We start from the raw sequence: 27,027 nt of genomic DNA on the forward strand, positions 1-27,027 counted from the left end.
ATGTTACATCCTATCTGGAACTCTTGGTGCGGGGAATGAGGAATTAAGACATCTGAGCGTGCCACAAGTTTCCGATAACCGGCCGCGGGGAAATCTCCTGTTCGATTGCAACTGCCAGACAAGATCTTCTTCACATAGGAATATGTTAATCTCCTCGCCCAGAATAGTTGAACAGACGCGATATGGATATAAACCATAATTTTACTAGTATGTGTCCAGTCCGATCACTACCTGGAGTAACGGATAGTACTAATAGCTACTAGTAGGCATCGTTTGAATATTATTGATATCGGCTATATACACCACTGAAAAGTCATAAATATTAAAATCATACAGAAAATCATACAGACCAACCGCATGTATTAAATCAAGAAGACTTTGGACACAGTCGTCCGTTGTTATTCCAAGAGTACGGTAGAGGATCAACGGTTTGGACCTCCCAATCCTCGGCGCCGACGGCTGTAAGAGCAAAGAAGAGACTGGTGGGGTCGTGTTTCTGCTTGAGTGCATAGAGACTGGAATAATTGGTACCATAGAACGCTTCTTGGAGTTTCGGCTCGAGAAGATCGGCTTCACTCATGTATGCACCGGAGTCTGGGGCTATTTCACGCAGCACATCCATCCACTTGGTTACGAAAAGCGAGGAGCTCTTGATGACATCCCAGGATAAAGTGAAGTTTCATTCAGATCCTATAATGACATGTGTCATAGCATCTCGCCATGCGGGGAGAACGGCACTGTCCGTTGGGGCTCAACGGCAATCCCGGTACTGCTAATGTGAAATCCGGCGATAAAGAGGCCCTATTTGTGTGAGATATCCTGAAATGAGATACGAAGCCTGCGGTGGATATTTTAGGTGAGCATACCTTAATGATAGCATCTTTGAAAGATTCGAAGGTCTGGTTTCGGAGATCATCGCTCTGGAAGACACTACGTGGGAGCAGGCGCGAAGCAGTTTTGACAACATCAGCTCCGACATATTCCTGGGGAAAAGCCCCAACCCAGGCATCATGACTGAAATTTGATGTTAGCTGACTTTCTATCAAAAACACCCGTATAGACTAATCAGCAGCCGTACACCCACAAGTTATCTGCATGGTTGTACCATGGAGTGAAGGAAACATTCAAGTTATCAAGAGCATTGAACCAAGGAGCAAGGAGAGTTTTGGTCTCGGTAACACTCATATTTGGTGCAACAAAAGATTCGATTCTGAAATGGTAGTCGGTACTACCGGCGTAGTCCGTACCACTCTCAACAGAAGACGCGTCGGTATAATAGTAACCGTAGGTGCCAGCATCAACAAATTTCTCGAAGTTGTCAAGATACGCCTCGACTGCTGACCAGAAGGCATCTGGACCTGGGGTATCATTGACTGTAAAGTTGAAGGTCACAGTAGTAGTCTTAAGCTTAGGCAAAGCCTTGACAGTCAACTAAGTAACAACACCGATGGTACTACCGCCACCGCCGCGGCGCATCCAGAAAATATCTGCGTTCTCTGTAGAAGTAGCAGTGATAAAATGACCATTTGCTAGAACAGCTGGAGTGAGGTTAGTATGAGATTTCATTTCGCGAATATGAGACGCTGTTTGGAACGATGGAGGACTCGCCTTGCATGGCTAGTACCTGGTCAGATGCCAGACCGTACATACTAGACAGCGGGGAGTGGCCACCATCGGCGGTATAACCACCTCCCAAGCCAACCGTGACAGCCTCACCACCAACTACCGAATGACCGACTCTTTTAGCAAACTCATAGGCTTTAAATACCTGGATACCCGAGCCGAATTTGATCGCTGGGTCGACATAGCCATTGGTAGCCTTGAATGCTGGGTAATACTCCTTGTCCTTGATGTAGTGGGTCCAGATAGTAAGAGCATATTTTCAAGAGCCTTCCCATTGAAGTCATACCCGGTGTTCTTGACTACTAGGCGTAGATTCAAATTCCGAGCGAAGTTGACCGCGAGCTGAATCTGCGCTACAGTGGAAACATTCACTGCGTATGTCGGGTAGCCACCTCGAGTGCAACCAGCGGTACAATTGTATGGCGGTGGAAGACACGAGCGGCCTTGGTATAGGGGCAATATGATAGAGGCTGGGTCCTCCATGTTCAAGTCTGAGTTGAACCAGTTGGCGGCAATGGTCGCACACTGGGTGGCGTTGTACTCCGGCCAGTCCTAATAGCAAGAGGCTGCCAAAAGCACCGTCTTGATAAGACGCTCGCCGAGCAAGATATCAAAAACATTCCAAACTTGGTCTGAAGGCCACAAAAGCTCACCCGGGATTGCTTTGCAGCGAAGGGGGGGGGATTGTTTTTGGCCACAGCGCGAGAAGTGGAGTCATTCGCAAAATCAAACAGGCTTGATATTGTGCCATTTTGCAAGGCGACCGAAAGTTTCAAAAGCACACCCTCAGTCAATTGTAACTTTTCATTCGGGAACAAAGAAGATGCCAAAATCTCGGTAGCCGCAGTTGACAGTGCGCCTGCAAGCGACACGCTGGTGAGGATAAGTCCCCCAATGCCCTTCAGTTTACCCAGTCCAATAGTAAATGAAAACTGTAAACAAGTGATAATTGGAAGATCTGAATCAATTAAGTGGGTGTGAACTTTTTTCCAGACCCAGTACCTGAGATATAATCAACTTGGGGGTATTTAATATGCAGTACGACGCCCGGCTACCCGGCAGCCGAGCCTCAAAACGGTTAATGGTTTAAAGCAGCCGACCCCATGCAATAAAAATGCCGAAGCTATAGTACTAGTAGCTTCGGACAAGATTCTTGTTTTAGAAAAAGTGCTGACATGATGCGGCGACAGAATTTATTCGTGAGTGCTCATTGGTGGATGGAAATTACAAGTAATAATCCCGCAGCTCTAGCGGCTTTTCTGAGCCTAGCTTCATAAGAAGAAGAGAGAAAAAGTCATGCTTTGTGGGAGAAAAAGCCTGCGACTAGTGAAAATCGAGCGTTATCTTAATTCTAAGCTCGCGCTTCCTTGTCATATGGTAATTTGATGGGATTAAATTTTCGTTGTCGAGAACTTGAAATATTCTCATGGGGATTTGAGTAGTAGAAAAATCAAGAATAGAAACTTTACAGACTCTGTGCAACATCTAATAACTGCCTTAGTGTCTTGGGACCCATATATTGTGATAATGTGTTAGAACAAATGATGAAGATTCAGGTTTTTGAACATGAAGAACCCTTGCACAAGGTCAATTTGAGACTTCTATGTCTGTCATCTACAGTCATGGATAGGACACCTCATGATGGCCTTCTATTCAATTTCAGTTTACCTCGGCTCCCTGTCGTGGCAGTTCTATTTTTTCCATCTCCTAGTGTTCATGTCACTACTGAATCTCTCATCTGGTGCAGGTGTGATATACACCTGGATCGTTTCCATGACTGGGGTGGATGCCTTCAAAACCTGCGAGTCTTTGTCCTTCTGTTAGGAGAAATTACTTTTTTTTCCGGTGGTCTAATGCTCTATTTAGGGGGGTACAATTGGCCTTTGTCACATCTGGGTCCGAAAAGCAATGAAGCTTCAGAACCTTGCTACATCTGCATTGCCATGTCGCGCAAGATTTCCCCTTGGGTGCGTATCTTGGATTTGGTATTTCCGTTCTTTTTATTCTCTTTCAGCAATGGACCTCTTTTACTTCCTGAAGTGTCTAAAAGTTTTCATGAACTACTCGTAGTGGACATCATTGTTACTATGTTTATTCTTGTCGCAGCGTCGTGGAAGATTACTCACCTGGGGCATAAAACAAAATGGCTTCGGTTAGAAACGTCAGTGGGAGGCGAGATTGATTAATGTAAACAAGGAGTGAATTTCATTTTCTGATATGGTTGATAAATTTGTGATCGTGCCGAGGAATTAAATTGATGGACGAACCTGAACCATGTGATTTCGAGCCTAACTATCTTCATGTTCTTCAAGTCATTGACGTTATTGTCGTACCAAAGTTTATCGTCAAGATTGAGCAAAACAATGTCTGTAGGGTGATGAGTATGTTATTGAAAAAACGTTATCATTTTCGTCAAAGGAACAACAATAATGCCTTCAAGTTGGAATATACCTACCTACCCTAGGTAGTCCTTGCTGGCAGAGCTCGGAAGCTTATCCGGACTTGCCCCACATCATCGGACCGACCTCCCGACTCAACTCAACTTCTCCAACCCCGAGATCCATGAGCGAAAGTGATATTTACCTATCCTTTATACTATGGTAGCACCGAATCCGCGATCGGCTAATGCGTAAGTCTTTCCAAAACTCTCTGTTCTTGTTGCGCGTTGTGCGTTGCGCGTTGTGAAGAATGTGCGCTAACCTCGGTCCAGATGCGAGGCATGCCGCCGACGAAAGGTGAAATGCTCCGGCGAACAACCTTGCCGAGGGTGTTTAAAACATGGCTGGAGCTGTACATTTGGGCATACAGGTCGAAGAAGATTCTCTGAAGCGTGAGCTCTATCTTTCTGTATCACGACCGATGCTGATCGTCTCCTAGTCAAGTGCAGCATCTCCTGGACAAGATAAGGTCGTACGAAGAGAGGCTTGCAGGCCAACCCTCCGGTACATTATAGATGGGCATGCAATGAATCATCCACGAATAGTTTACTGACATGTCTCAGAGCCATCGATTCTCTCTCCCGTTACTTCCGGACCAGGCCCGAGCCGTACAGCTCGGGAAGCCGAGGCCGAAACGCCGGCCAGCAGTGGGCCCAATAATCCATCCCGGGGATTTTCATACAATGAAAGTGTTTCTGCAATCAGTCCCGGTAAGTGACAATCCTGCCATCTGACACGAAATATAATCTAAATGGAGAACAAATTGAAGCGACGGATCTCGCATCTGGGCCGGCATTTGAATCTCAGGCCAGATCTCTCCTAAATAGGTCTCAACCAAGTCCCTTTGCGGCTCGAGATTATACGAGAAGCAGAGGTCATAGTCGTTCTTATTCTCAATGGACATCAGTCGACACATTACTCGAAGATAATAACGAATTATTGCCGTCACTTGAGCAATCACAATATTTGCTCGAGCAATTCCTTTTTTACTTGGGTGTCAGCCAGCATTTCTTTGACTCGAGAACATTCTCGGATTCTCTCATGCTTCTTTTTCAGACTTCAGAGACCCGAGAAGAAGTAAAAAGATCTACATGGTACACCGAATATCTTCTTGTCATGGCAATGGCCAAGCTCATGGACGTGGAAAGTCCCACCAGCCAGCCACCTGGCTCCGCCCTTTTCACGGAGGCACTGAGTCGGCTTCCCCAATTACATCATCTCGGGGGGGAGGGTGTTATCGCTGTCGAGATACTTACGCTCATGGCCACATATCTCCAGTGGTGCGACCGCAAACATGATGCATATCTTCATGTAAGCTCACGTTTCCAAAAAATATTCCACGAGACACTAACAGAGCAAGATTGGCCTTGCATTGCGCCTAGCCATTGCACTTGGTTGCAATCTCCCCGAAAGTGAACAAAGCTGTCTTCCGTCTCAGAGTGCTCATAGAGTCCGGTTGTGGTGGACAGTTTATATGTTGGATCGGTAGGTTATTCCCTCATGAATTGAAAAATATTCCCTAATACGCGAAGGCGATTGTCATCCGGTCTAGGTTTGGCCGCTGGAGCTGATGAGCGACAACTCCGAGCTGGCTTTCCCAGAAACGTCGCAGGCTTTCAATCCCCTGTTGCACTAAATATCAATGTCCGTATTGCTCGTATAACAGATGAGATCATGTCATGTATGCTTCACACCGCCAGCTTCGAGCCATATACTAACTTGTACAGCGCTGTATGGGAATTCTTCCATCACAGAGCTTGACTTGGTCAAAAGGATCCAAGACATCTTGAAAGAATTGTCTGACATCGGTCGGTCGTTTCCTCAAGCTCTAGTTCTCGATTTTACTCGACCTCTTGGCAATGTCACCCGTACAGGTGCATCTCTATATCTAATGCTTTTTCAGGTTCGTTTATCCGAATGGTGGCCTGATATGCATGCTCCATGTACTGACAGAAAACATAATTAGGCTATCATCTTATGTACTCGACCAATATTGCTACGCAGTGTCCGTTTAGGGGTCCAACGGCAGCAAAGACTAGAGGCCTCTGAGATAGTACCCGATATGCTTTCACGGCTTTGCGATACTTGCAACGAAGCGGCCACGCGAAGCTTGGCAATATTGCACTCCCTACAACGCCAAAGAACAATACGTCAGTCTATCCTATGGAATTCTGTCATGATATAAGTCGCTGATTTTGTTTATTGCTAGCCCGCTTCGGATTTTTCGATTTAGATGCGACATTCTCGGCCGCATTTGTACTCGTTATGGGTGGCTTTATCAATAACTCCCAGGATGAGCCTCCTCCGGCATTGAGCCAAGCCTACGAGGTTCTGCAATTTTTAGCTCGGTCTGGGAATTTTGCAGCTGAGCAGCGACTCCAGGACATTTCCCAGTCTTGCTCACACGTGTGGCCAAGCCATATCTTCAACAAAGCTTCATCGAGTGAAGGGTCTCCCCAAGTCAGCATGAATTCACGACCCGGAGGACTTAATCTAACTCGGGACGAAAGTGGAGACAGGCGCCGCTTCGGAAATTTTCCAATACAGCCTCGACCAAGCATGTCATTTGAACCAGGTAGTCGACACAATCATCATGATGAGAGTCAATTACTTGAGCCATGGGCAAATCTGCTATCAACAGATACGGTTTTTGGCACGCGGGATGACTGGAATATTGACTTATCTGGAGAGGCAGAAGACATATACTCCAGTTTCAACAACCCAACTCTTCCCTTAACGGGTGTTGATTACATGGATTGGTTGGAGATTGAGAAGGTACTCAATGGTCCAGAGACACTACCAAGTTGACGGAACAATGCGGTTTTTCCTTAAATAGTTCAAGACACCCAACTCCTCTGGTTTATGACGATAATCTTTCTTTCCTGCTTGAAGATCCAATAAATCATGATGATTGTATTTCAGCACTCGGCATTTGCATCACTTGAGTGGGATGAATTTTCAATAAAGCAGAGAATAGCTCCACTCAAGGAGGTAGCAATGACACTTCCGTGATCCTCTGCTTCATAAACCCTCTTCCTCATGTATCCCAATCGCTCACTAGCTTTCAGACATAGGTACATCTCATCGCAATTATCTGCCATGCGACGCTCAGATGAACTGCGTAGTCGTTTTTCGTAATCCACCTCTGACTCCCCTTTTTGCCGATCAGGCACCTGCTCCAGAGACCCATACGACATCCACACCAGGGGCCGATGTTGAAGATCTGGCTTCGCGTAGAATTCACGTTCCTCCTGGATGATGAACTTGTCATTCCACCAAATTGAAGGACTGGCCGCCAGGTATGCGTCAAATGATGCAGGCGCAGTGAATAGCGCGTGAAGAGCGAAGATGGCACCATAAGAATGGCCGAAAAGCGCAGTTTGCCGAATTGAAACTTGAGGGAAAACCGAGGCAAATAAAAAGCTATGAACCTTATTTATAAAACCAAGAAGAATATCAGCTCCTCCATGGGGCTGTGGGTAAGGCGTTCCATCTGCGTCTTTCGGCGGGTTGTAGCTTTCACAAGGAGGCGTGAGATCGAAGCCTCGACGAGCACTGTAAACAGCATCCGACATCGGGTAGGAAATTCCGACAACGATTGTTCCGATATTGTGACGGCCGAGCCCATTCCGTCGTACGACATCTGTTGCTGAGAGGAACATTGCGTTGCCGTCCACAACGTAGCTGTTTATGAATTATCAGATGATGGCCATGACTATTACTACTATTTGGGTCAGAAACTCATCTTACATCATATTAGCTGCCTGCGAGCATTCATGTGTTCGTTCAATTGGAGGCCAGCCCAAGGGCCATGAAACTTGGATCAAATAGGGCTCGCCTTTCTGGCTTGTCGCGTTCCAGTTTTCGATATTGGGAATAGGGGTGACATTTGCCCGGTCAAACTTCCATTCATTGTCCATAGTGGTGTGTTCAATCGAGGTCTGTTCGTATGTAAAGGTGGATCGGTCGAGTGTCGGTATGGTAGATCCGAAGTCTAAAAGAATGTCAAGGCTGATGATTTAGCCAGCTTCTCTAAAAATGAACTTAGCCAGCTACTTATGGTGAAAATAGGCAAAGTCTCTGGAAAGGTGGGTAGAATGCGAAACGTGGAGCCACTGGATCCCCCACTCTCCGGGCCCATGGGGGGGTGGAACGCCGAGGAAATCCCGGAATCTGGCCTCCGCAACGATGTCAGCGTCCCTCAAGACTCATGAAACTCAACTTATCTGGGTCTATGGCCTGTTAGTCAATGGCGGTTTGTCTTGGCGCGCCCTTCCGCAGCTTGGCAGAAGTTATCTGATTCGTTCGTGGTTATGGGACACGTAGACCAGGGGGAAGTAATTCGTGCTCATCTGATAAGATTTTACTTTTTGTCTTGGCGATGCTCGAAATTTGTTTCCTTCGTGGTTTCTCTTCGGATTTAGGCATGGCCCATCCACTCTGGGAAGACTGTTTTTTTGGTTTGACGTCAATATCAACGTAAGCATCGCCATTCCCGACGCCTTAGCAAGCCCTACATTTCTTAAATTGGACGCCATTTAGATACTATGGACCTCGGTTACAGTCGAGATCCGCTGCATACGCGAATGGCCCCATTCTATCTGAGATGGCCATATTAAAACCTGTATTCGCTTTTTGTATGATTTCAGATAATGAAAGATCGGACATACAACCTTGCTCATGTCGAAGCAACGTGATATTGACATTGCCCCGGTGGGGTACTAGGTATGTTTTTCCATGCATTCTTTATTTGAATCTCGGTGGTGCTTTTTCTAACTCGTTCTGAGATCAGTGTGGCTGGCGCAATTTGGAGAAATACTCTCCCGACCAAGCTTCAGCAGCATCTACCGGATGAGCTGAAAGGTCAAGCCAATTCCATATTCAGCTCCATACTCGTTGCTAAAAAGTATGCCGTGGGCACTGATGCTCGAAATGCAATCGATCGCAGTTATCGTGAGCCACAGAGACTATTGGCGATTGCGGGATTGGTTTCCTTGTCGCCGATGCTCATTGTGATGTTCCTCCTGAAGAACATCAAACTGGATGAAAGTGGAGGAGCAAACGCCTCTGGGACGATCAAAAATGACGAAGCGACAATTTCCGAACGAGATCATCAAGACAAGGGTAGGGGTAACAAGTAGTACTAGTAGCTCTTGGGCTTTTATTCGAGAAAATACTGCATAACATTGGAAGCTACTAGTAGTATGTAGAAATTTGAAAATTAAAAGCAGTTGCAAAAATACATCATCAACTTTATCATAGTGCTCAACTGAATATCAGAACTTCAAGTTCTCTCTAGAAGGAACCATGATGCTTTTTCGCACCAACAGGACTCTTGCTAATATGACCGTGATCCTCCTGGCTAGGTTTGACTAGCCAAAGCTTATCACCGACTGACCCGTCATTACCACGGATATACTCCCATTTCAGCGCAGTGGAATTCACAACAGTCAATTTGCTGAATCCGTACTCCTTTGTGTTCAGTACGGCAGTGATGTTCGTCAAGCCCTGGCCACTGCTGAATTCACTGTGACTTTCAATGTTACCAGCCATTCCATTGATGATATGGGTCATCGATTTTCCAGCGTTGGTAGTATAGGTGTTGTTGTTGATAATAGAAGCGACGTCGATAGTTCCGTTAGTTCCCAACGGGAACAGTCGTTCGTACCAGTGGATGTGTCTGTAAATTATTAGTCTTCGCATTACGAATATAAGAGCAAAGAAGGAATTCTTACCCGGAGAGATAGGCATCTACACCATTCTCAAGCATCAGGCCCTCGAATGCTGCGCGGATATTCTTCTGATAGGAAGAGTAGGCGGAGCTGTACATAGGACGATGGCTCATGACGATCACCCATGGTGTCTTCTTTCGATCAACACTAGCCAAGTCCTTCTTCAACCATTGGTATTGCTCGTAGGACTTGGTATCCTTCACATTTCCAACGCGGCCAAACGGTCCGCTATCGGTCAGATAAGTCTCCGACTCTTTGGGGTGAGTTTCGTTTCCGGAAAGCTCCTCCGCGAAAGACCACTCAGGACTGTTAGCATAGTCCGTCTCACCATCCATAGAAACAAAATGAGCAAGACCGTAATCGAACGAGTACCAGAAATTGCTCACACCGCCAGTCTCGGCACCCGGCATGCGGAAACGGTGCTGGTAAGCCGTGAAGTTTCGCTGCGAAGGTGGGCAGCTGTAGTACGTGAGACCCTCCTTGACCGCGGTGGAATTCGACTTGTCCTCGTTCAAGTAGGCTGTCAAGACGTTTCCTGGTCCGTCAAACTCTGCGCATGCAGCTTCATGGTTACCGGGGAGAACCATGTAGGGGATCTTCTTGGTAACACTTCCCAGCCATTGTTGCCAAAGATCCCAGTTGGACTCGTAGAGGACGCTCATGTCGCCCCCCCTGGGGCCCACCTTGATTGGCAACCTCGCCCTTTGGCAGAGGCTTCTTGTATTCATCCGGCAAGGCTCCGCCTGGAAGAGTGGTGCTCGTACCGTTGTAGCAGACGGGCCAACTATCCTCACAGGGCAGGATGCCTGAATACCAATCATCGGCATAACTGATATCACCACCATGCCAAGCAAATGCAGTACCCTCGTTGGCAGCTTGGGTTAGGTATTTGTGGGTACCTTGGGCGTTGGTATATCCCATATCGTTCAAGACAGCGACAGTAAACTCCGTAGGATCACCGGCTTTGCGAGCTGTGGTGAAACTCAGAATCTCGGAGGTGGTTGTACCATTGGATCCGGGAATTTGGTAGTAATAAGTCTTTCCAGACTCGAGGTTATCCAGAGAAACTTCGTGGAAGAATTCACTGCACTGTGTGATGGCTTTGATCTGCGAGCACGAAGGCGTGCGGCCATAGCTGGAGAAACGAAGTCAGATCTGAGCTACCAACGAGCTGTCGGCCAACATGGATCCACTTACGTGTGAGTATATCCTTTCGCAACACGATCCAACTTGTGAGGATTCTTCCCCCATTTGACAGCCGGTGTCTTCCCAAGTCCGAAAGGCGTCTGATAATGGATGTGAATACCATCGGGAATATACGACAAAGAAATGACATTGACATTGTTGGTCGGATGCAACGAGGCAGGCTTCACGGCCGGTGGTTCCACAAGACGAGGGAATCCCTTTCCATTGCCATTGATCGTGGGATCAACCCAATCACCAACAGGCACTTCCGGACCCTTGTACGCATAGGTCGTATCGACTGTCGGGTGGCCATTGACGGCGACCGAAAGGGCCAGCAACGTCGAAACAACGGTAGCCTTCATAATGGAAATAATTGAAGTCGCTTTCTTATCTTTCCAATAGGACTAGCGAAAGCATTTCCTTTTATCTTGTTACACCGCGATCGCGCATGTCTGTGGCGCGTTCCTGAATCGATCTCGAAATGACCTGGGGCTCGTAAACATCGCTTCGGGTAGTTTCCACGTGCATATTCACCTTTGAGCCATTGGTTATTGTTTAAGTGATAACATTCTATCCCGTATCCGAAGTAGCCGGGTGTCAGTTAGCGTTGCGGCTTCGAAGTCTTAGCGCGTCTGAAGTTGCTCTAGAGTCGCCCTAGAGTCAGCCCTAACCCTGCCCGGCTGGAGTCCGACGGCACATGGGGGCCACCGAGATGGCGATTGGGCCAAAATGGAATTTATATGAGCTTAGCCAGGGATCCATTTAATTTAATAAACTAAACAGGGTATACTTCCAAGGTTTGGCTTACAACTGAGCTTTATTCAATTCGTGATTGGTGCGATTTCCTCCGTAGATATTCTACTACTAGTACTAGTAATAGTAGTATAGTAATCCACCCAGGGCATCCTCGGTACTGCGCTAGACAAAGCGTCGGCAAATAAACTTGAATTGTCACTCCTTTGCTCCTAACAGGCCTGCCAAGCTTAGTTCATGGTCGTTGGAACGTTGAAGATCAGTCTTGGTATAATTATAGATCAGGCTGCTGGACTACTCTCCACTCCAATCTAAATCATGAGGCAACTTCTTGCACGATAGGGAAATAAAACATTGGGAAACATCTCAGCAAGCGAATCGCGTTCAGTGTATCTGAGACCGAGCCTAACCTAACCACTTGCACCAAATCTGCGAGAATATATACAATGTACACAGTTCCCATCCCATGAGCACTCACTGGAAGCCAGACTTTTGGACACAACGCTGCAATGTAGAGAGAGAGGGCGAGAAGAAAAAAAACTGCACAATGTTCCATCCGCAAAATCATGCCCGCAATGAACCGGTAGGTATCATGAACAAAAAGAGGGAAAGAAAAAAAAAGAGGCTGGCAAAAGGTGAATGGAAAAGGTCAAAGGTCAATAGATCACCAGTCGTCGTCATCGTCCTTTTCGTCATCTGTGGAACATGGTCAGTATATCGATTTGTCTTGATGTTTGAATCTCTTAGGGTCGACTTACCACTTCCGCTAACCCGCTGCTTTCTCTTGCTCAGTGCATCCTGCAAGGCGCCAGCCAGGCCACCTTGTTGAGCACCTCCACCGCCAGATGCAGCAGCAGCTGATTCGGCCGCACTTCCTGGGACGGCGGCGGCGCTTCGATCTTTTTTGTCTGCATCCTTGACTTTCTTGAGACCGCCTCCGCCTTGGCCCCCCGAAGCTCTAATAGCGGCCAGGAGATCATCTCGTCCACCTTCACTCTTTGGCAACGGCGGCGCGGATCCTCCAGGAGGTGCAGGGGGTGGAGGTGGCCCTCCAGCTGATCCTCCTGGGGGCGGCGGTGGTGGCGGTCCACCAGCACCGCCAGGAGGTGGAGGTGGAGGTGGAACTGAAGGCCCCGAGCGCCCAGGTGGTGGTGGAGGAGGAGGCAATCCAGGAGCACCGGAGCTTCCTCCAGGTGGGGGCGGCGGAGGAGGTCCGCCGGGTATGGAAGCTGGAGGTGGAGGGGGCGGCGGCAATTGAGGGACGGAGCGAGCAGGAGGGGGGAGGTGGGAGTCCTCCTGGTGGACCGTGATCCGTCGTAGGTGATATAGGAGCTCTTGGCGGTGGTGGTGGGCGCGCGGCAGGTGTTGATGGCACAGGCCGAGGAGCGGGCGGAGGAGGTGATATCGGTCCTCTAGCAGGCGGGGGTGGTGGAGGACCGGAAGGAGTAGATGCATTGGGAACTTTGGGAGGTAGCTGAGGTGGAGCTGCTGGGCTCACAGCGCGAGGGGGTGGAGGTGGAGGACCGGGAGGCCCTGGGCTGCGGCTCGGAGGCGCGGGCGGAGCGGAAACCTTGCGATCTCCTGCGAATGGTGGAGGTACTCCAAATCTAGGATGGCTACCATCCATGGCCTCCTTCGGTGGCCGCGGGGGTGGTGGGGGGCCGGGGACTGCGCCTGGTGTTACGTTTGACGTTGCTCGAGGCCGCCTCGGCGGGACAGGACCCGCGGGCTCGGCATATTTTCCTGCATCAGCAAGCGGAGGTGGTGCATTGAATCTTCGAACTGGTTGCGCTGGCGGCGCCGGGGGCGAAGGCTCACGAGGGGGCGGGGATAGAGCTTCTTCAGTCGTATCTGTGCGAGCTTTGCGGGACGGGGGTGGTGGTGGTGGGCCGCGTCGGCCGGCCGAGCTTGTCCCAGTGCCCTGGGGGCTAATTGTATTCACTTTGGGTAGACCGGGTGGTGGTGGCGGAGGAGCGCGGGGTTTCGGTTGATCGTCAGCAGGAAGGGCAGGTTCGCTTGCGCTTTGCTTCTGCTGTATATAGCCCATGATGAATTCGGAGTTCTCTGCGATTTGGTCCTCCGTTATACCCATACTATGCAGTTCATCCATCAATGGCTTCCACTCCGGGTCTCTTGGGTCAAACGGCAAATCTGCATGGGCGGCTGGTGTAGGCGCAGGCACAGGTGCGCTGGGGGGCAGTGAAGGAGGTTGCGACGGTGGAGGTGCAGCTGCAGGTATGATCGACTGCGTTGGTGGAGCGTTGTGGCTGTGACTACCACGATGCAGCAAGCTCCCGAAGAGGGACCGCTTTCCATTGGAAACCGGCGCAGGTCCCTGTCCCCGAGAGGAGGCAAAGGGAGTCTGCTTAGTCTCTTTGCTGACAGCCTTTTCCCGTTCGTGCACCTTCTTTATGAATGTTTTCGCTTCCTTCTCGTCGGCGAAGGAGAGACCAGCGGCGCAATTTTCGAGTTCAAAGGTATGGAAAAAGGTTCGATCCTGGTTATAGGCGAAGTTGTCGTAGAGTTCTTGGTCCCAGATCACACCTCTTCCAGCGGGCTATAGCGAGTAGGTCGTTCGTCAGTACGTGGGCAGATTGGTCTCCCGGGGATGAGGATCTCATACCGAAACATCGACAATCTTCAGCCAGCATGTTCGGCCGACGAGATCATTGCAAATGACGGCGGCGCCTTGTATGCCGGTGTAGGTCCATCGTCCGGGGTCCGGATAGGCAACGTAGAGTCGTGCGACAGCTACGGCAAAGATCTTGTTGGCGGGTTTGGGAACATTTCGCTTAACCGTTTCCTTGTCGGCATCGCTCAGGATGGAGGGCATGACGAATTAACGTATGCCGGGGCTGGATGGTGACGGTGAGGTTGAGGGTGGGGAGTTAGGCTGGTCGAAGGCGCATGGCAGACCAAACGGGCGGTGCAAAGAGTGGACCCCAACACGTAGGAGAAGGGCGGATAATGGAAGGAGGGCACAAGGGATGCAACCAGGCTGGATTGGGGAAATGCGTGGAGAAAGGAGCCGACCGGCGGTTGCCTTGGAGGAGAGGAGGAGAGGAGAGGATGAAGGTGAGAAAGAGGTGAAGTGGTTGAGTTGGTGGGGGAAGGAAGAAGACGAGGTACGCCGCAGTACTTGGCAGCCGCGTCAGGCTACTATGGAGCACGTGGTATCTGGAAGTATCTGTGACTGCCAGTGCTACTATAGATGGTATAGAATAGAGTCTATATACTATATATACTATTACTTGTACATATTAGTTTACATGCTAAGTATAATCGGAGTGACCTAGTGGTACTAGGTGCAACAATTAGTAAAGAGGCTACGGTGTACTCGTCTGCCTAGAAGTAGGTACTAGTAGTACTTATTAGATTTTAATTCTACCAATAGTACAGTACTACTACCAATACTACGAGTATTCCAAGGTTTACTTTAATTCACTTTCTATGTAAGTTACATAATGTAACTTAAAACCCATCCAATCTAATCCTGATCTGCTTCAAGTTGTGTAAGGTCGCCCGCCTCTTGAGATACCTGGCGACCGCCGACGTCATCCCGCCAGGATCTATATAAATCACTGTCACCTGCGCAACATGACCATCTTGATTTCTTATTTTCTCAGATCTCCAGGCAACTGGCAATTACTATTTTCATTTACTGAAAACTGAAAACCAAAACAACCTCCACAATGCCTGTCATTCCAGAGTCCTCGGAATTCCCATCGGTTCCGCAGAAGGATCCTAAAGATGCCTCCACCAAGCCAGGCGAACAGCAAAAGGCGTCGGCCCAGGATTTCACATCGAAGGGTCCCGTGATTTCTGATAGTAAGTGAGATTCCAGTTTTACTAGCATTAGTACTACTATTTGCACTGGTACTGGTGGTATATTCTCTCGAGTTCAAGCTTCTACGAGAGAACCACTCCTCCCTAACATGTCATACTGATTGTATTACAGACCTGCCACCCAAGGCGACGAAGGAGGAAATCGAAGCACGCATGAAGGAGCTGAATAAGCCAGCTAATTAGTCACTCTGTCTGGTCTCATTAAATACTAGTATTATTATGTACTCAAATGCAATATTATGTTTTTCTCCCTCTGCTACTAGTTACTACTATACAGTAGCTACTCTTACATCATAGGCACGTGACCACGCGTGATGCTGGCCAGGCTGGTCGATCTCGACTTCGACCTCGACATTCGCCGACTTGAACGCGTCAAGGCTGAAGGTCCAGGTCCAGGTGCAGGTGAAGGGCTCCTCATGCCTCCGGAACGAGCAACTGTCCCGGTGAAGCTGTCCCTGCCATTGGTAAATACAGATCATCCCCGCCGAAATTACGCTCCGCTCGTAATAGCAATAGCAATAAGCTAACCTCTCGCGCAGCAATACCAGCAGGACATCTTCACCGAACTACGAACGGAGGATGAGCTAGTCATTCTAGCCCGCGGCCTCGGTCTCCTCCATCTAATCGCGAATCTTCTACACTTCTACGATGCCGCCGGAAACAACCTAGTTCTATTGGTGGGAGCGGATGATCGGGAGAATGACTGGCTCGGAGAGGGTACGCCTATCCCTACGGGTCTCGCGCAATTCTATCAAGATCGACAGAATGCTTATATTTTGGTTGGATAGCGTTGGCGGAACAGGCTGCGATCAGTAAATCCCCTTTAGCTAGGGGCTTGAAGAAGATCAACACGGATATGGCATCGGTGCCTATGCGGTGCGTTCAGTTCGATGCTCCTCTTTGATCTGATCTCGAACTAAACTCGCATTAGGGAGCGAATCTACAGCCAGGGTGGTATCTTGAGTGTGACGTCCAGGATATTGATCTCGGATTTGCTTTTGGGTATATTTTACACTCCCACTCCCTGCAAACAAACAACTAACCAAGTCTCTAGATCTGGTCGACCCGGACAAGATTACGGGCGTGATTATTCTACATGCCGAAAAGTACGGCACATCTCTTAGCGGAGTTTCTCTGATCTCCTAGCTAACATGGCCTTAGAGTCGTTGCGACGTCCCTAGAAGCATTCATCGCTCGTGTCTACCGACAAAAGAACAAAAATGGATTTTTGAAAGCGTTCTCCGACTCACCCGAACCGTTTACCACCGGTTTTGCCCCGTTGGCCAACATGCTCCGAAATCTGTTTCTGCGGAAGGCATCTCTATGGCCCCGATTCCATGTCTCCGTAGCCGAGGCTTTAGAGGGCAATCGGAAGGCTGAGGTGATTGAACTCGAAGTTCCGATGAGTACGAAGATGCGCGAGATTCAGAATGCCGTCCTTGAATGCGTCGATATCAGCATTGCAGAACTACGAAAATCAAATACCGGCCTAGATATGGAGGAGTGGACGCTGGATAGTGCTTTGCATCGCAATTTCGATGTCATGATTCGGCGACAGATCGAACCGATCTGGCACCGCGTCAGCTACCGAACGAGACAGATTACCAATGCTCTTCGCGATCTTCGGGGCATTCTCCATGCGCTGCTTACCTATGATTCTGTGTCTTTCGTGAAATATTTAGACACAATCGTCACGGCTAACTCACCAGCCCCTGGGTCGAACAGACACAACGACTCTCCTTGGCTTTTCCTTGACGCTGCGCATGTACTTTTCCAAACAGCAAAGGCAAGAGCATACGAAGGAAAAATAAGCAAGGATTTGCAACGCCCTTACGGATCTACGGCCTTTTCCTCTGAGCTACAGCCTGTGCTTGAACCGCTCCCAAAGTGGGATGTTCTCACTGAAGTCCTCGGCGAGATTGAGCATGATGCTTACCTTCACCCATCAAGCCATGATGGATCTAACGGCACTATTCTGATCATGTGCAGCGATCAGCGAATATGTCGGCAGCTCCGTGAATACATCAGCACGATGCATACGAAAGTTGGTAGCACAAAAGCTGCACCTGTTGGAGATGAATCCGTCGAAGATACTTCATCTGCAAGCATTATGATGCGTCGCTATCTGCGTGACTACCTCAACTGGAAACGATCACTCTCCAATATCAATAAGAACCTCTCTTTATCTGTCGGGGGAAATGACACTGGGAAGCCAGGGTCTGCACAGGGTCAACAAGGAAGGCCCCCTCCAAATAAGCGCCGTCGAGTTCGCGGTGGTGGAGCTGTCAACTCAGCCTCTGGACGCGTGCCAAATGCCAGTGTTCAGACCAATGTTGAACTGCCCGATCAAGTTGCGAGCTTGCTTAATGAGATCCAACCTACAGAAGTCGAAGAAGAGCAGAAAGAAGAAATCGTTATTGATGATATGATGGATATAGAGGAACATTACGAACTTTACGACATGGACAATCTAATCATGATTCACCCCTATGATGAAGAGATGGACAGTCAAATACTTGAAGAGGTGCGACCGCGATACATCATCATGTATGAGCCGGACCCGGCATTCATCCGACGGGTCGAGGTCTATCGTAGCTCTCACGTTGGAAGAAATGTGAAAGTGTATTTCATATACTACGGTGGATCTGTGGAGGAACAGCGTTATCTCAGCGCGGTGCGGCGAGAGAAGGACTCTTTCACCAAATTGATCAAGGAGAAGGGGGTACGTCAAGTCTTTCAAATCCTGCTGAATTTCCGGCACATTTATCTAAACACATTCTTCACAGAACATGGCCGTGACATTATCCCACGATAAAAGCTCTGAAGACCCTCAAGAGCAATTTCTCCGGACCGTCAACACTCGTATCGCCGGAGGAGGTAGATTGGCAGCCACAGCGGTCCCTCCGTTAGTAGTGGTTGATCTTCGAGAGTTTCGAAGTGCTCTCCCTTCTCTTTTACACGGCAGCAACATGGTAATCAAACCTGGTGTACTGACTGTGGGCGATTATGTCCTCACGCCAGATATCTGTGTTGAGCGGAAATCTGTTCAGGATTTGATATCTTCTCTGCGGAACGGCCGTCTCTACAACCAAGCTGAAAGCATGCTTCAACACTACAAGAGCCCCTTACTTCTCATCGAGTTCGACCAGAACAAATCCTTTACCTTCGACGCCTTCTCCACGGGACCTTCCTTCACGACTGAATTCGGATTCTCATCCACCGGGGCAGCGATCAGCTCGAGCACGAGTGCACTTGCCAATCCTTCCAATCCCAAATCTCTTCAACACCTCCTCGTCCTCTTAACCCTTGCATTCCCCCGTCTCAAGATCGTATGGTCTTCTTCACCCTACCAGACCGCGGAGATCTTCGCTGAACTAAAGAAGAACGCTCCTGAGCCGAACCCAAATCTTGCGGTTACGATTGGTACTGGCATAGAGTGGACGGATACGTCTGGTTCGGGCACTGGCACGACAGGGACAGCTGGGATTGAGCACCGAACTTTCAATCCCCTTCCGCAGGATATGCTACGCGCGGTCCCAGGGGTTTCGCCACAAGCTCTGGAACGGTTAATTATAGAGACGGATAATCTCACCGAGATTGCTAATATGGAAGTTGAGCAATTGGATCCGCTAGTTGGTAAGGAGGCTGCGCGGAAAATTGTCGGCTTCTTCCAAAAAAGCGTTTTTGAGGATTAGCGCAGTAGGTAGTATTTGGGTTGAACAGGTCAACCCCATCCAAAGCAGATGGGTTCCCATTTCTTCCCATTCCATCTATTATATGAACCTAGGCATGTCTCCATGAGAGTCTCGGCAGACGGTGACGGGATCGGGGGGTTAAACTCGGCATTCTTGCAAATCCCTCAACACGGGAAACTCGAATGATCAAAATCAGATCGAGGAGTCACGGAGAAACCTTACTCTAAGCCTCCCGGAACTAATAGGTTGGCAAATTTCATTTGAGGCCGGTCCGGTGGAATTCGGAGATGATACCCTTGGCATCCCTGTCTGCCTTGACGATTGTGGTTAGTGTCCCTGAAGAGAATAGTGTTACCAAGCAATATGTACTTTGAGATGACTGCGTTGCATACGTGGGTACGCGAAATGAGGGGTGCCCACAAACTGTCATCTAGATCTTTCTCTTGACATCCTTTTTACTTGCACTCGTAGTTGTATCATCCAGGGGCATGTCAGTTGCCAAAGTTGACTTTCAAGGAAGGAAAACCTTTGGTTCCTCGGCAAAAAAGACTTCCTCTAGATCTACTTTATTTTCACTACATCATACTACATTTCGTACAAAGTTTAAAGACAAACCATACATACATCAGTCTCGTGAGTGTCGGGTTGGAGTTGAGAATCGAGCGTGCGGGGGTCCGAGTCAGGAGACGACGAGACGACGAGACGGAGAGACGGAGAGCACGGAGTACAGTGATGCGCGCACGAGCTTCACGGGAACAGACCTCCAAAACCTGGCATAAGTTGTAACGCTAGGTCCCGCTTGTTAAGCGTCGCACACGATGGTTTGCCCGGAGTCCAAGCGGGAAATACCGGTGGGGGCGTAGTGGGGTGATGTTCTCCCCCCTAAACCGGTTGCATGCCCGAGGATATGGGGTTTCCATACAATCCCGGCAATGAGCAATAGGCCATGCAGGTGCATTTATTTGGAGTACTAGTAGTTGCAGAGTAGTAGTCGTAGTAGTCGTAGTATGCCCTGGGAAGGTTGTTCGTGTGGAAGGTTGCCCGTGAGAGCTGACTTTCTGACTTGCTGACTTGCTGATTTAATAGACTGACTCTACCCAACTCCTTACTTACTTCGCCCAACTCCCCTACACCTCTAGACACTACCATGGATTCTTTACCGGTAGAGATCAAGCATATAATATGCCGCTTTGTATGCGATTAACTCTATGGGATTTTCTTTGTATTTACACTAATCCTAATACTGATTTTATTCAGGTGAAAGCGGATTCGCACCAAGATCTCTCCTCCGTGAGCCGGATTAATCACGCATGGTACAACACTGCGGCCCCCTTCGTCTATGACACTTTGAGCATCGCCTTCCATAACGATGGGAGTCTTCCGACTCTGGTCTCCGAAGTGAGCAATCATACACATGGCGAGCCCTTTCTAAAATATGCCCGCAGACTTGATATCGTCTGTCTGCCGGATCCGTCTCGGAAGACAACCAAAGCTCTCCAGATCCGCGATGTTAAGAATAGAGCTCTCCAGTCCATCGACTTCAGGTCCCCCGCATCTGTAGATACCTTTTTAGAGCATCGACTGAAGCGCTGCCATGACCAAGTTCTCCCGTTCTTGGCCACGGAATCCGTTTATTACAGAGAGAGAAACTGGAAACCGCTTGTTTCATTAATCGCCCAGTTGGAACGTCTGACCGAACTCAACTATGTCATCCAAAATATCTTCCCGACCGAGCTCTTTGCGGTTCTCAACCAGTACCACCCAAGGTGTCGATTAAATGTCTGGACTCACCAATCTTTAAATTTGAACTTGCCAGACTACTATGGAGACTCATATCCAGGACCTCCATCCAAATTCAACGACCCGTTCGATCTAAACGTCCTGCGCTCATCACAACTCCATGCATTTTCGATGTACCACTCAAGGCCACCAACTCTACCAAACGGTTTAAAGAGAGCCCAGTTGACGGAAACTCTCCTCTTCGCCCTCACGGCTGCAAATCTTAAACATCTTTCCTTCCAAGACCTAGGATGTCTGACGACAGAAGATATGTTACGGGTCAAGGAGAAATGGCAAGAACTTTCTCTCACGGGCAATTTCACGCCAAGAGCATCTCTCGATTCGCTTTCCTTCGACGCCCATCCGCCCATGAGCCCCTGGGAAGAAGTGTTATCAAGTATGTCCCAACTTGTCGATCTCTCGCAACTCCGCTCCCTCGAGATCGGCGTATACAACAATCCTGCCATACTCAAAAATGTCGCGTCAGAGCTACACGGACTTGAACGGCTTTACATCAACATGCACCCATGGAAACTCCACCACGAAGACATTCACGCCGATGACGAGCAAATGGTCGCCGCCGTACAAGCCTTTCGCCCCCTCCGATATCTATGCCTAGAAGGACTACGAAGCTTCACCTCGCTTCGCGAAATCCTATCTCAGCACGGAAATTCCTTGAAAGGCCTCCTCATCCAATCAAGCACCCACATGCGCCGAATCTCCAACATCGTCGACACAGGTTTCAAATACCCCCTCTGGACCGCCGGCCAAATAACCGAGATATCGCAAAGCTGCCCGAATGTAGAGGAGCTCTGTCTTCCAATCCAACGCAGCGAAGGTAGTCCCCGGGAATGCGGGCTATATAAAGAGCTTGGCAGCTTTTCAAAACTGCATACCCTGGTCCTGGACCTGCACTACGATCCGCGCGAGCGACCAATAACTCCCTGGCCAATCGAGCCGGCAACAGAACCAGATATCCTAAGACGAACATTTTCAAACGCAGCCGTCGACGAAGTCCTCGTCTCAAAGATCTGGCACCTCATCTCATCAAACCAATCTAGTCGGCGTCTGAAGAATCTTCGAATCACGCCCGTTGGTATGGAATTCTTCGATAAACTAGAACAACAGATTCTCGGCCAACTGGGTCGATCATTCCTCGTGCAACCGCCCCGCGTCGGCGAGGTGAAGGTGGAAATTCAGGAAATCGGCCGCATTGCCTGGGAATTATGGTGGGAGAGTCAAGTTGGAGACGATGAGGAGTCGACTTCTGTCCCGAAACCGGTGGAATTGGTCCTGCGCGAGCTGTGGCCCCATACACATCTGGAAAGGGGGCTTATTAAGGGCTGGCATAGTCTTTCTTTACAGGATTGGGATATCAAGGGTTCAAGTTCAAGTTCTTCGTCGGGGAGTCGGAGGAAGTTCCATCGGGCTAGAACTATTTAGTTTCGTGGCTCTACCCATCAGGTCCAACTTGAAGCAACTAATCAATCAGAGTATACATGATTCGACAAATCGATTGCGGAGGAGGACCTGTGCTTCTGTTTTTCTTTTTTTTTCTTTTTTCTCCTTTGTGAAGCGTGCATGCCATAGCGATGTTTGCTTCTGCCCAGAAGCCTTGCAGATTTCACATACCCAGGGCTTTGTAACGTCTTTCTTATATAAGTGTCTATTATATTTCTTCATTCTTCATTCTTTTTGCTCTTCCATAAATAACCACCTGCTACTACTCCTACTCCTACTCCTACTGCTTAGTAGTCTACACTAGTAGTATATAACTAGTTGAAGTGGAAGTTGAAGTGGCCCAGGGTCCACTCCATCGCTCCTGCATTTTTAACTCCGCCAGTGCGCCTTCCCACTTGCCAGTGAACACTTTTCTGTTTGTTTGTTTGTTTCTTTGTTTACTTACTTATTTATTAATTTATTTACAGGTGAATCTTCCCCCCCCCTCCTACCAGTATTTTTACTTCTTCAAATATCTCGGTCTTGATTTATGCCCCTTTTCCGACTTCAAACCCAGATCGTTCGTGGTATACATGATCTTTCCGGGGCCGCTATAGGCCCATATGTGATTCTCGTGCTTGTTGAAGCGATTTGAAGTGTCCGACTGTATCGCGGGTGGAAGCATCACTGGTGGGAGTGGGGACACTGGTGGGAATGGGGATTTTCTCGGTATGCTACGAGAAATCGGACTCGAATTGAGAAGCTTGCAAGGAGTTTTCTAACCCAGAGCAGCTTCGTCTCCATAAGCCATGTCATCAAAGCATGGCAGAGAAACCTGTCACTCTCGCCCCAGAGCAGCTTCCTACGCTTCTGCCAATCCGAAAGAAAACCTCTCCCTCTCGTTCCAGGGCATCTTGGTACGCTTCCGCTGATCCGAGACAAAACCTTCGACGGTTCTCTGGATCATCTTTGCCTACTGAATTTTCTCAACTATGGAACAATGGCCATATTTCGTTCCGCTGTTCCTGTCACTTCTTTATCCACCTTGATTATATCTCGATCCAACAATCTGGATGATGAACGGTGGACTTTACCCCGAGCGCTGCTTCATTCATGATCAAATCTGTCGACGACATCATCTAGACTGGTGGGTCCTTGGGTCCCTGGCGGTGGCATCTGCCAGCAATTCAGCCGTCCGAGCGAGGCATCCTTTCGTGTTCGCTTGAACACGTTATTCTCGGGAATGGCTACGAGGGTCAAAGAAATGGAGATTCAAGGCAGCAGGTCACTTCGCATACCAACCAAGCAGCCCATGTCCTTCTAGCCATTCCGATGTCGTGATGAGGATTATCAGCTCAACCATCCACCACGATATCATTGACTTCTTGAGAAGAGTGGAACGACAAAACCGAGTTCCCAGAGATATACCGGCATGTACAACATCCGCCCGAATTGGGCTTCTCGTTTCTTCTGGTCTTCCGTGACAAGCGCAGGTATATCAGTCACGGTTGTGGTCGTGCTTGAAATTTCCGTTACGATCGCCGATACCTGTTGAATTTTACAACTCCTCGTACAACTTCGCGAGCAAAAGAAGAGAGACGAAAATATCTCTCGCCGTGTATCCTGCCCGGAACTAGGAGACCTCGAACCCTACATGTTGACGGCAAAGACAACCGCTTTTCTGATCAGTATTAAAATCAAAGAAACTATCAAGGACTGTGTCCTTTCGGTGGGACTATGATCACGCCAGCAGTGGCGCCTCGACGAACGTGGGGAAAGTATCGCCTCTCCCTCGAGGGAGGCTCACCAAATCGACTGAGACTTACTAGGAGCCCGCGAAGTCCGGAAGTCTGAGGCGTCACAACTGGTCGAGCTTTCTACTTCGTGATCAGGCCTGGGGTATTTTGTTGACAGCACCGTAGGAGTGCGGCTTCAGGGAGCGCCGGGGGATGCTCAGCAGACGGCAATCTTGTTCAAGCTCTGTTTGGGTCTTTGCAAGTCCCCTGCCGAAAGAAAAATCTACAAAGAGCTGTAAATCCGCATGCGGTGCATTCTGAATATCTTATTCCTGCTTTACCAATAGCACTACCCAGCTAGCAACTCAAAGTTTCCAAAGTATCAGGCCGTACTCTGTTATATTTATATTTCATTCTGGATCTTTGCGGCAACACATATGTGGAATCGAGTGACCAAGGGGCCCTTGGTGCGCAGTAAGCTACGATATCACTCAAAGGCATTCGTGTTTCTAAGGAGACGATTTTCGTGTCTTGGGAAGATTGGGCAATTGACCTCTCCTGTTTGAGAGACTGGCTAATCGAAGAAAACCCTCGCCACGACCTTCCCGAAGGACTGAAAAGTGCCTAGGCGCGGCATGTACGCGAACTTGGACAGTGGTCATAGACTGATTCCTATGTCTCGCAGCTCCGCTGACCATCTCATGATGAAAGTAACATTTCCACAGAGACGTTGCGGATCCGCCTGCCCGGGATGACACCACCCGTCACGAATTATTTTATACCGGAAACGAAAATCCAGATTCAAAGTATCCAGCAGGTACCTCTATCTCTAGTACCCCTTCTTGGAGTTCTTTGGTTTTCGTTACCACGTCAAAAGCTTGCACCTTTTGAGTCAGATACTTTTAAAGATGTTCTTGAGAGGCTAATGGGAGCAAAGGTTGAGCGAAGCCAGACTGAATATTTGTGCTCATCCTATGAGTGTTTATTTTTATGGTACCTTCAGCCTGAAATCTCTAAATCGAATTCACCTTGATAAAAAATACGCGTATTTTCTTAATGTACTTGCGTTACTTCGGATTCCTCATATTGGTTCAATGAGGCTGATTCCGCCTTGCCGGCGCTTAGCTTCTAATTGGCTACTACTCTTTTATTTCGACTTTAGATATGCGCTGCATCCAATCTGCGGGATCTCAGCAAGAGTTAAATACTCTGAATATAATAGCTTCCAGGTCGCTGGTTTTAGTCTATGGTCCATTTAAGCTTGTCTCTCTTTTTTCAAGGTGCATTAAAACAGGCTGGTGAGGTGAGTTACTACTTGTCTTCCAAGGTTACTTTACGAAAGGAGTGTCCGTGATCAGTTGCTTGGATTGATCCGAATGGTGTTGATTGACCAAAGTGACCGAGGTCCTTCAAGTTCGGCTAATTTTAACATAAAATACATCTTTAATCCGTGGGTAAATGTTTTCAGAAGCCACGGTGTAAAAGCAAGAGGGTAAGAATAATTTCATCAAGCAATCGACGAGAAAAAAGGGAATGAGAATCATAGTTCAACAGCAATTAAAGACTGGCAACCCGACAGGTTTAATTAGACAGCTTCCATCGCGTTCACTGGGTCCGTTTCTTCACTTCCGGGTGGTGATAGAGCCACAGCCTCCATAAAGATGGAGGTCAAGAGTGGAACGTATGCACTGAAGATATCATCAAAACATTTGATAAAATGCATCGAGTACTAAAGTCAAGTCAGATATGGCATACAAGCATCAGCGAAGGGTTGATCATACTACACCGTCATTGTCGATTTGGATGAATTCGAAGTACCTTGGAAGAGCGAGGACTCCGTACACAATGCGATTTTTCTTCCCAAGCTCACATCGCTTTTTGTGAACCATGGCTGCAGATAGGCGATCAAGAATGGGTTAGCCAACGATTCGTATCGATATTCAAACGAGAGATGGTAGACAGTCTACACTTACCCATGTAGAGTAACAGCTGGCATTCTCCATTCGTCTCGGCTTTTCCTTTGGCCTCCCAGATTATCAGGTTGGTATCAATGTCCCTGCGCCGGCCGTACCAAAGGGCGTAGTCAGCTCGACCCTGCAGCCGATAATTCTCACCATCATGTCGGTATGGGTAGTATGACATGGATTGCTCAAGTTTTATGCTCAGCGACCTGCTGCCTTCAGGATTCATTTCTTGGACCGTTGAGTTTATTGCCCAGATAAGTGCGTTCAGGCTAGCACGCAAACATGGTTCGTCGTCAACGTTCGTTTCGAACGACTGCGGCTGGAACATACCACCCATACTTTTGATAATCTTGCCTAAAAAAGAATTAGCGGGCTGGACAGTCCTTGAATCCAGTGAGAAAAGACTACCAAAGGGCTGTAACTCACGATAATATCCATCAAGCTGCTCGGAGTGCTTGGGTTCCATCCAATCTTTCCATTCTGGGTCGGCTCGGAGTCCAAAGCCTCTCTGGAGGGCGTCGACATGATCTCCCCTTGCTGCATCGGTCACGCCTATGGTCGGAACGGGAGGGTTCTTTTTTATCTCGTCCATAAGTTTGTTGACTTCCGCAGAAGCTTCCCTCAAGTTGGCCAAGTTGTCTTCCTGAGCTCCCTTGGCCGCCGTGAGAGCAGCAATCGCGTCCTTCAAACCGTTCCACTTTCTCTCCATCTGACACATCGCTCTGTTTGCACTCATTGCAGGTTTCACTTGTATTTTCTTCGCCATCGTGCCTCTGTTCTCGTAATCCAGTGATGTAGTTGTGTGGGTGTCGAGTGGGTGTCGAGCAGAGAATGGA

General features: G+C 48.6%; 10 protein-coding genes across 10 annotated transcripts; 5 read left to right on the forward strand and 5 right to left on the reverse strand.

Moving 5' to 3' along the window:
- Positions 1 to 367: 367 nt before the first annotated feature.
- On the reverse strand, positions 368 to 2,800 carry N7481_007780 (CAZyme family AA7; the record flags this gene model as incomplete). The annotated part of the gene is made up of 8 exons (XM_057266999.1): positions 368 to 649; positions 867 to 1,014; positions 1,085 to 1,373; positions 1,458 to 1,538; positions 1,651 to 1,794; positions 1,839 to 2,175; positions 2,277 to 2,555; positions 2,756 to 2,800. 8 exons carry the CDS (start codon positions 2,798 to 2,800, stop codon positions 368 to 370), a joined length of 1,605 nt encoding a protein of 534 aa, XP_057121200.1.
- A 1,420-nt stretch (positions 2,801 to 4,220) lies between these two features.
- N7481_007781 (Zn(II)2Cys6 transcription factor) lies at positions 4,221 to 6,869 on the forward strand (the record flags this gene model as incomplete). Its single annotated transcript, XM_057267000.1, has 10 exons — positions 4,221 to 4,252; positions 4,334 to 4,453; positions 4,501 to 4,565; positions 4,625 to 4,771; positions 4,819 to 5,372; positions 5,422 to 5,546; positions 5,594 to 5,742; positions 5,789 to 5,964; positions 6,028 to 6,211; positions 6,271 to 6,869. 10 exons carry the CDS (start codon positions 4,221 to 4,223, stop codon positions 6,867 to 6,869), a joined length of 2,151 nt encoding a protein of 716 aa, XP_057121201.1.
- Positions 6,870 to 6,979: 110 nt separating this feature from the next.
- On the reverse strand, positions 6,980 to 7,981 carry N7481_007782 (alpha/beta hydrolase; the record flags this gene model as incomplete). Its single annotated transcript, XM_057267001.1, has 2 exons — positions 6,980 to 7,745; positions 7,812 to 7,981. The coding sequence occupies 2 exons, from the start codon at positions 7,979 to 7,981 to the stop codon at positions 6,980 to 6,982; spliced, it is 936 nt and encodes a 311-aa protein (XP_057121202.1).
- Positions 7,982 to 8,741: 760 nt separating this feature from the next.
- Positions 8,742 to 9,202, forward strand: N7481_007783 (uncharacterized protein; the record flags this gene model as incomplete). Its single annotated transcript, XM_057267002.1, has 2 exons — positions 8,742 to 8,774; positions 8,849 to 9,202. 2 exons carry the CDS (start codon positions 8,742 to 8,744, stop codon positions 9,200 to 9,202), a joined length of 387 nt encoding a protein of 128 aa, XP_057121203.1.
- A 154-nt stretch (positions 9,203 to 9,356) lies between these two features.
- Positions 9,357 to 11,340, reverse strand: N7481_007784 (purple acid phosphatase family protein; the record flags this gene model as incomplete). Its single annotated transcript, XM_057267003.1, is given in 4 exon segments — positions 9,357 to 9,741; positions 9,797 to 10,476; positions 10,490 to 10,928; positions 10,991 to 11,340. 4 exon segments carry the CDS (start codon positions 11,338 to 11,340, stop codon positions 9,357 to 9,359), a joined length of 1,854 nt encoding a protein of 617 aa, XP_057121204.1.
- Positions 11,341 to 12,395: 1,055 nt separating this feature from the next.
- N7481_007785 (WASP family protein) lies at positions 12,396 to 14,564 on the reverse strand (the record flags this gene model as incomplete). Its single annotated transcript, XM_057267004.1, has 4 exons — positions 12,396 to 12,427; positions 12,490 to 13,027; positions 13,230 to 14,288; positions 14,355 to 14,564. The coding sequence occupies 4 exons, from the start codon at positions 14,562 to 14,564 to the stop codon at positions 12,396 to 12,398; spliced, it is 1,839 nt and encodes a 612-aa protein (XP_057121205.1).
- An 859-nt stretch (positions 14,565 to 15,423) lies between these two features.
- On the forward strand, positions 15,424 to 15,760 carry N7481_007786 (uncharacterized protein; the record flags this gene model as incomplete). Its single annotated transcript, XM_057267005.1, has 2 exons — positions 15,424 to 15,559; positions 15,690 to 15,760. The coding sequence occupies 2 exons, from the start codon at positions 15,424 to 15,426 to the stop codon at positions 15,758 to 15,760; spliced, it is 207 nt and encodes a 68-aa protein (XP_057121206.1).
- Positions 15,761 to 15,891: 131 nt separating this feature from the next.
- N7481_007787 (ssDNA endodeoxyribonuclease RAD1) lies at positions 15,892 to 19,272 on the forward strand (the record flags this gene model as incomplete). The annotated part of the gene is made up of 7 exons (XM_057267006.1): positions 15,892 to 16,041; positions 16,117 to 16,294; positions 16,366 to 16,453; positions 16,509 to 16,579; positions 16,632 to 16,683; positions 16,739 to 18,299; positions 18,364 to 19,272. 7 exons carry the CDS (start codon positions 15,892 to 15,894, stop codon positions 19,270 to 19,272), a joined length of 3,009 nt encoding a protein of 1,002 aa, XP_057121207.1.
- Positions 19,273 to 20,419: 1,147 nt separating this feature from the next.
- Positions 20,420 to 22,494, forward strand: N7481_007788 (uncharacterized protein; the record flags this gene model as incomplete). The annotated part of the gene is made up of 2 exons (XM_057267007.1): positions 20,420 to 20,464; positions 20,530 to 22,494. 2 exons carry the CDS (start codon positions 20,420 to 20,422, stop codon positions 22,492 to 22,494), a joined length of 2,010 nt encoding a protein of 669 aa, XP_057121208.1.
- Positions 22,495 to 25,812: 3,318 nt separating this feature from the next.
- Positions 25,813 to 26,909, reverse strand: N7481_007789 (Restriction endonuclease type I HsdR N-terminal; the record flags this gene model as incomplete). The annotated part of the gene is made up of 4 exons (XM_057267008.1): positions 25,813 to 25,956; positions 26,009 to 26,118; positions 26,201 to 26,545; positions 26,618 to 26,909. 4 exons carry the CDS (start codon positions 26,907 to 26,909, stop codon positions 25,813 to 25,815), a joined length of 891 nt encoding a protein of 296 aa, XP_057121209.1.
- Positions 26,910 to 27,027: the final 118 nt, after the last annotated feature.

This window comes from Penicillium waksmanii, assembly GCF_028829765.1.
Source record: "Penicillium waksmanii strain IBT 27052 chromosome Unknown utg000007l:1.0-4314555.0:1.0-4317578.0, whole genome shotgun sequence".
Lineage (NCBI taxonomy): Eukaryota > Fungi > Ascomycota > Eurotiomycetes > Eurotiales > Aspergillaceae > Penicillium > Penicillium waksmanii.